This window comes from Diaphorina citri, unplaced genomic scaffold, assembly GCF_000475195.1.
Source record: "Diaphorina citri unplaced genomic scaffold, Diaci psyllid genome assembly version 1.1 scaffold34, whole genome shotgun sequence".
Taxonomy (NCBI): domain Eukaryota; kingdom Metazoa; phylum Arthropoda; class Insecta; order Hemiptera; family Psyllidae; genus Diaphorina; species Diaphorina citri.
This window is the reverse complement of record NW_007377471.1, coordinates 296193-302938: the sequence shown is the minus strand read 5'-3', so window position 1 is coordinate 302938 and position 6746 is coordinate 296193. Positions and strand designations below refer to the sequence as shown.

General features: G+C 45.1%; 1 protein-coding gene across 1 annotated transcript; it reads right to left on the bottom strand.

Moving 5' to 3' along the window:
- Positions 1–569: 569 nt before the first annotated feature.
- LOC103511818 lies at positions 570–3400 on the bottom strand. Its single transcript, XM_008476561.2, has 2 exons — positions 2546–3400; positions 570–2465 (listed from the first exon to the last, which is right to left on the bottom strand). Exons 1-2 carry the CDS (start codon positions 3183–3185, stop codon positions 1249–1251), a joined length of 1857 nt encoding a protein of 618 aa, XP_008474783.2. The 5' UTR covers positions 3186–3400; the 3' UTR covers positions 570–1248.
- Positions 3401–6746: the final 3346 nt, after the last annotated feature.

The following is a 6746-nucleotide window of genomic DNA, read 5'->3' as shown; positions in this document are numbered from 1 at the left end:
TGTAATTCAAAGCTGTCCCATAATATTGTAATTGTTGTTGGTGATTTCGTTCATGACTGCCCTCCTGCCCTCACTACATGTGAGCTCACGTGATGTGATTGATAGTAGTGTGTTTCTACCTTCAGTTTTCTATGTTTCTACCACTTGGCTACAGAGGTGAGCTCTGTATGTTACAGCAATTTTGTTGTTTTTACTTTTCTGATAAACTGATGGGATTTTTCTTTTGATTCCTTTTTCCCCAGAGAGTTGCGGTTAGAAATCAAGAAGAAAGAGAGAAGGAAAGAGGAGAAGATCAAGAAGGAGGGAGAATTCCTGGATGATACTTCGGACGATGAAGTTCTGGACAGTCAAGGTAAGAAATCAACCCCTACTACTAGAGTTCTCTACCACCTAACCCTAGATCCTGTATTTATTACCTCTTGTTCTTCCTGGCCTTTTTCTTTTTTAAATAGGGTCGGTGTTTCTTGTCAGTCTCTTCCAGGCAGCCCTATTGTGTAAGAAGATCAAGAAGGAGGGAGAATTCCTGGATGATACTTCGGACGATGAAGTTCTGGACAGTCAAGGTAAGAAATCAACCCCTACTACCCTCATAGCTAGAGTTCTCTACCACCTAAACCTAGATCCTGTATTTATTACCTCTTATTCTTCCTAGCCTTTTCTTTTTTAAATAGGGTCGGCGTTTCTTGTCAGTCTCTTCCAGGCAGCCCTATTGTGTCCCTCATGTCCTGATAAATTTTTCTCACCCAGTTCTTGATTCACACTATCTGTCCACCTTATTCCCATATCATTACCTATGTGCTTCAATTCTCCAAGGACAAAATTCTATGCTTCGGCTGATTATAAGAAAGCTAAATAAAATTAGAAAATCAAAATAAATCGGGGATATATCAATTAAATTTGTAATTTTTATTTCGAAGATTAAATAATAAAGACTACACTTATAACAAGCTGTAATAGTGGAACGGTAAAATTTTATGACATAAAACAAGGGGGAAAAGAATTTGATACAATATTGATTGTTGAACGCTTTATACATAGTTAAGCCAAGGACATTACCTATTTCATTTCTACATACTCAGTACGTAGTACATTCTTATTCACTCTTCGTTATGGACCAGTTTAATACCTTCAGTAGGATAATTCAGAACTGACTTTATAATGAGGCTTTGAAAATAACATTGCGATACGTAGGGCTAGCGGCTATGTCCGTATGTCCCTGATTGGATCTTTAGAGATTTAAAATGGTAACTAAGCCGCAGTGGAAGTATCTACCGCTGCGCTCTGATTGAGTGTCGATACCATCCCAACACCCCCCGACCCCTGTTCCTCCTCTGGGTGCACCCTACGTCTGTGCTTGTGTACGAAATAATACGACGGGAACTTGGCCCCACACGTCTTGCATGGGTAGTACTGTACGTTCATATCTAGTAGGCGCACCTCGCGTTGTGTAGGGGAGACAGGTTTGAGTACGGTGCGCGGTATGACGCGACGCTGATTGTTCCGCGTCGCTGCGTGATGTACTGCGGCCTTGTGTCGCTCGCCCTGCGCTGTGGTTTTGAACTCCTCCCCGCATAGGGAACACTTGTACCCCCCGGAGGGTTCAGTGTCCCCCGCTGTTAGGTCAGAGCGGTTCTGTCTCTGTATCTGATGACGAAAGTTGAGCTGGAAGGATTGTTCGGTTTCGAGATTGCGCGCGATGTTCTCCTCATTCTCCTCCCCTCCCTCCCCCTCCTCGTCGCTTGAATTTTCATCGATGTTAATTTCCACCTCGCTCCCGTCTTCGCTTCGTGCGGACTCGACTGTCTTCGTGTCTCGGTCGGGGGAGCTCGCCCGGGTTCGGTAAATGTCGTAGTTCTCGTTGAGCACGCGTGTAAAGTGCACGGGACCGTCACAGCTGGCAACGTCCACCACAATGTTGCCGCCTTGCTCGGTGGCACCGCAGGCCCGCGGTAGTTCTGTGGTGACTACAGTGACGTCATCACTCGAGTCGGACTGTGGCGAGTGGACACGAAGTGGGGGACCGGGAGGTTTCTTAGGTTTCGTGAATCTTCGCCGTCGGACGTTCCGAATGCCTTTGACTCTGTTGGGTCCGGGAGAGGGATCGGTGGCACCGCAGGCCCGCGGTAGTTCTGTGGTGACTACAGTGACGTCATCACTCGAGTCGGACTGTGGCGAGTGGACACGAAGTGGAGGACCGGGAGGTTTCTTAGGTTTCGTGAATCTTCGCCGTCGGACGTTCCGAATGCCTTTGACTCTGTTGGGTCCGAGAGAGGGGGGGATGGTTGGTAGTGTGTAGGTGGGGGAGGGGGAGGGATCACGTGGTGGCTCTTCCGGTGTTGTTTTGACGTCTTGAGGTCTCGCGATGTCCATCGGCACAGGCCGAGACGTCTCCCTGGGGTGGTCCCCTCCAAGGAGCGATGCTAGGCCTCCGTGTCCGGGGATGGGTTTAGCCAGACTGGGCCGTGCTGAGGGGTTGAAGGTCAAGTTAGCCACTGAGTGAACATTATGGAGTAGGTAGGAACGGCAGAGGTCGAGTGCATGAGGCATCTGAAGGATGTTGCTCCAAGGAGCGATGCTAGGCCTCCGTGTCCGGGGATGGGTTTAGCCAGACTGGGCCGTGCTGAGGGGTTGAAGGTCAAGTTAGCCACCGAGTGAACATTATGGAGTAGGTAGGAACGGCAGAGGTCGAGTGCATGAGGCATCTGAAGGATGTTAACAGCTAGGAGAAGCTCGTAGATGTTCTGAAGATTGAGGTCCAAGTACCCGGTGTACATGAAGGTCAGGAGGGGTGAGAAACTGTCGACCTGTATGGAGGAGGGTAGCGTGACTTCGAGAATACCCTGTGGTGTATTACCCAGGTAGGAATTGCTAGGCATGGCTCCTGGCAGTGAGTTCCCTGTGTTAGGAGTGCCGTTCAAGTGATTAAGCATGGTGTTGTTTATTAGACCGCCACCCAGGGACGGCATTTGTCCGCTCTTCCCATACTCTTCCTGGCTGGCGATGGCACTCTTCAGATAACCACTATGCGTGGCTACCAGGGTCCGATGTGCGATGAACTGGTAGGGGGGAGACGCAGGCACGGATACGTTGATTATGAGGTCGGGGGGAAGAGACAGGGAGGGGGAGGCGATAGAGGCCGTGTCCCTCAACAACCAGGCCCGGTACAGAGAGTACATGGACATCATAACAGAACGGATTCAGGAGCCTGCTATAAGTCCCTGGACTCAAATTAGAGAGGCGTGATATGTCCGTGTCTGAGAAAGATCCAAAAAGTTTTTCTTCTCCAAGTTTAAAAGTAACACAAACAATTAAAAGCACACATGGTTCATTTTCTCAATTTCTCGTTAGAAAGTCCACTCAATAGTCAAAGAAAATCAGTATTGTTTACTATCAAAAAATTGGGTCCTCCCTTGTGTAAACACAAGTCAATTTAATTTTTATACGTTTTTATTTGTTGTTAATTTATTTAAAAGAATTTAAGTTTCCTTTTTTTTTTCATTACATTCATTTTTTTCCTAATGAATTACCTTTATTAAATGGAAAACCAGAGAGAGAGAAAAGAGGAGAAATGTTATTTTGTGGATAGGTATTCTTTCCTAGGATTGATACAATGTATATATTTAGCTTTAGAGAGAGCTTTATTGAGAGTATTGAGAATTTTGAGACCCTCAAAATATGAATTTCAGGCACTAATAGCAAAATCCTACACCTTTCTCTTATCGAAGAGTTGGTGTTTCTATACTCAGCCTTTTTCTTGTTTCATATCAGCCGTCAAAATTCCCTTGTGTCTCCAAATGATGACCTCTTCCTTTAGGGATCAACTTGGAGTTTGAAATTATAATGTCTCTGGTATATCATTCTCTGTTTTGTGCTGGATATCTGGATATTAATGTTCATCATATTCAATATTGCATCAGCCAGGTTGCATCGCATAGGACTTTTCGTGTCATGAGTCCGATGTATCTCCTCCTTCTCCTCTTCCTCTAACTCCTTCATTTTCCTTCTCCTCTTCTTCTCTTTTTCGTCCTCTTTCTCCTTTTCCTCCTCTACCTCCTTCTCCTCTTTCTCCTTCTCCTCTAGAGCCTTTCTCTCCTTCTGCTGCTGCTCCTCCTCGTTCTCTTCCTCCTCCTTTACAGAGCCCTCATCTCACAGCTCACATTCACTTGTCCAGTCATTATTCAGCATGTGATGCAAGTGGAGGGAGAGGAATAGTAGGGGAAGTGGAATAGAAGGCGTGGGAAATGGAAAAGGGGGAAGAGGAGAGGTAAAGTTCCGTCCTGATATTAATTGACACATTATTGACATGTAGGGAGTAGGGACACAGCAGCGGGTTTTGCATTTCCCACATGCGGATGCGGATAGTAATCTAAAATTTGAAGGACTGATCTCATCTGGGAGTCTGGGACGGAATAGAACAGATTCGAATTCGAACAGAGATGTAATAGTTTCCGGTGGGTGAAGGGACTGACGAATAAACAAATTTTAATTCAAACAGGGCATCTGCACGGTCGTAGACAATGGTTTGTCCACAGCTAAACAAAAGTTCGTACTACAAAAAGTAATGAAATCCTCCCAAAAATACCTGGCAGTAAAAAGGTTCCCGCCAGATCAATGAAAATAAAAAATAAAAAATCCACCCGATTATATTCTACTTCCTATAGGATAAGGAAAGTAAAAAAGACAGAAATTCAGCCCCACCTGTGTTTTAAATTTTAAGTCCAAATAATAAACGATACATTTTGAAATGTGTAAGGGATCCATGATGTTTGAATTTTCTTGTTGCTAATAGAAAGCTGAGCCCTTTCTCTTCAGCAGAAATAGATGTAGGGGGGAGGGGAGGTAAATCCCAGTTTAGGGTATAGGAGGGAGGTGCAAAATCCCCCCTCCCTCGCAAGTTTTGTGCTGATTTTAGGAAAACGAAATTTCGAATTGGTGTGTGCACAGCGCGATGATGTTTGTTTGGGGAGCTTCCCCACCCACCCTCTCCAGTTTTCGGGTTGGTTATAATTATTTTGCCGACGTTGGCGAAAGTTGTTTTGTCTGATTGTTTGAATCCATTAGGAAAGGAGAAACAGAATGAGAGATTAAAATTGCTTCCTCAGTTTTCTGAATTTCGACTTGGCGCGGTGAGGACTGTTAAGCTGCGTCCACACATAGTCGACGGCCGTTGATCGATGTCGCTCCGTCCACACTGCCTTGACAACATAGATTTACCTCGTCGATCGACGGCCGTCAGCTGTGTTTTGATAGAGGAAACTGTAACTGCTAAGGTCTTGTCGTCCCGAAAGCGAAGGAAAAAGGAGAAGAGAGGATAGGATAAAGCGAGCCTTTCCGAGAAGCCGAGAACGAACCTTATCTGTTTAGGATAAAATCCTCCTCGGACGGGAATCAAACCCGCGACCTAGCGCTAACAAGTTGACGCGCTATGTCGTTGTTTAATCGAGCATCATCCTTGAATAATCCTTCAAACACATTTCATATTGGTTTCAATAACATCTTGTCCTTTTAAGAGGAAAAAAAAATCCTGAGCTAGGCTATCTCCTTTCTCTCTCTCTCTTCTCTCTCCTCTCTCTCCTCTCTCTCCTCTCTCTCCTCTCTCTCTCTCTCTCTCTCTCTCTCTTTCTTCTCTCTCCTCTCTTTCTCTCTCCCTCTCTTTCTCTCTCTCCTCTCTTTCTCTCTCTCCTCTCTCTCTCTTTCTCTCCTCTCTCTCTCCTCTCTCTCTCTCCTCTCTCTTCTCTCCTCTCTCTCTCTTTCTCTCCTCTCTCTCTCTCCCTTTCTATCACTCCTGCTCCCTATTTATCTCTCCATTCATACCTAAATCTTCACACGTCACTCACTCCTTTGAGATAGCAAAGATAAGGTAAATCCCAGGTAAAAGTATACCTGGATTAAGAGAGAGAGGCAACCGACGTTTGAACACTAGGAATATGAGAGAGAGGGAGAGGGAGGGAGAGGGAGAGAAAGAGAGAGGGAGGCAGATTTGTTTGTTTATATGGGTATTATTGCATTGAAACCCCCCCTCCCTCCCTCCCCTTATTCGTGCCCGTTGTTCCAAAAAAAATCCACCAAAAATTGATTTGGGCACAAATGGGTTAGGGGGTGTGTCAAAATACAAAATCGTCGACTATAAAACTCACCTTGTTCGCAAGAAATAAATCTGTGAAATTGAGCCTTTTCCCACTACTATTGAATTGCAGGACATGTCGGAACAAGTGGAATAAAATAAAGCAAGTGTAGGCAGCAAGTTCTATCTGCTCCAGGGACTCCTAATTTCTGGAGGAAAGAGTTCTTTTTTCATACCTCCATTTCTCTCCCTCCCCCTCCCTTCTCTCTCTTTTGGTGGATATTTACTTTTTCAACTCCTGTATGCTCACTTGGCTGTTCATCCCTCTCTCTCTCCTACTAGGTTTGTTCATCCCTCTCTCTCCTACTAGGTTTGTTCATCCCTCTCTCTCCCCCCCTCCTGGTAGACTTATTTTCATTTCATTTGATTACCCAGCTCGTTTTAGGTACAACATTTTTTTATCCTTTCTCTCCCTCTTCTTTTTATATCTCCTTCCTCTCTCTCCCTCTTTACCCTCTTTTTCTCCATCTGTATTCTTCCTTCTCGTTTTCGGGTTGGTTATAATTATTTTGCCGACGTTGGCGAAAGTTGTTTTGTCTGATTGTTTGAATCCATTAGGAAAGGAGAAACAGAGTGAGAGATTAAAATTGCTTCCTCAGTTTTCTGAATTTCGACTTGGCAC

Bases quoted from the DNA above. Each gene is read 5' to 3' on its own strand.
- LOC103511818 (XM_008476561.2), bottom strand. From the start codon at position 3,185: ATGATGTCCATGTACTCTCTGTACCGGGCCTGGTTGTTGAGGGACACG. The intron at 2,466-2,545 runs GCCTCATGCACT...TCAACCCCTCAG, and splicing joins TGGAGCAACATCCTTCAGAT to CACGGCCCAGTCTGGCTAAA.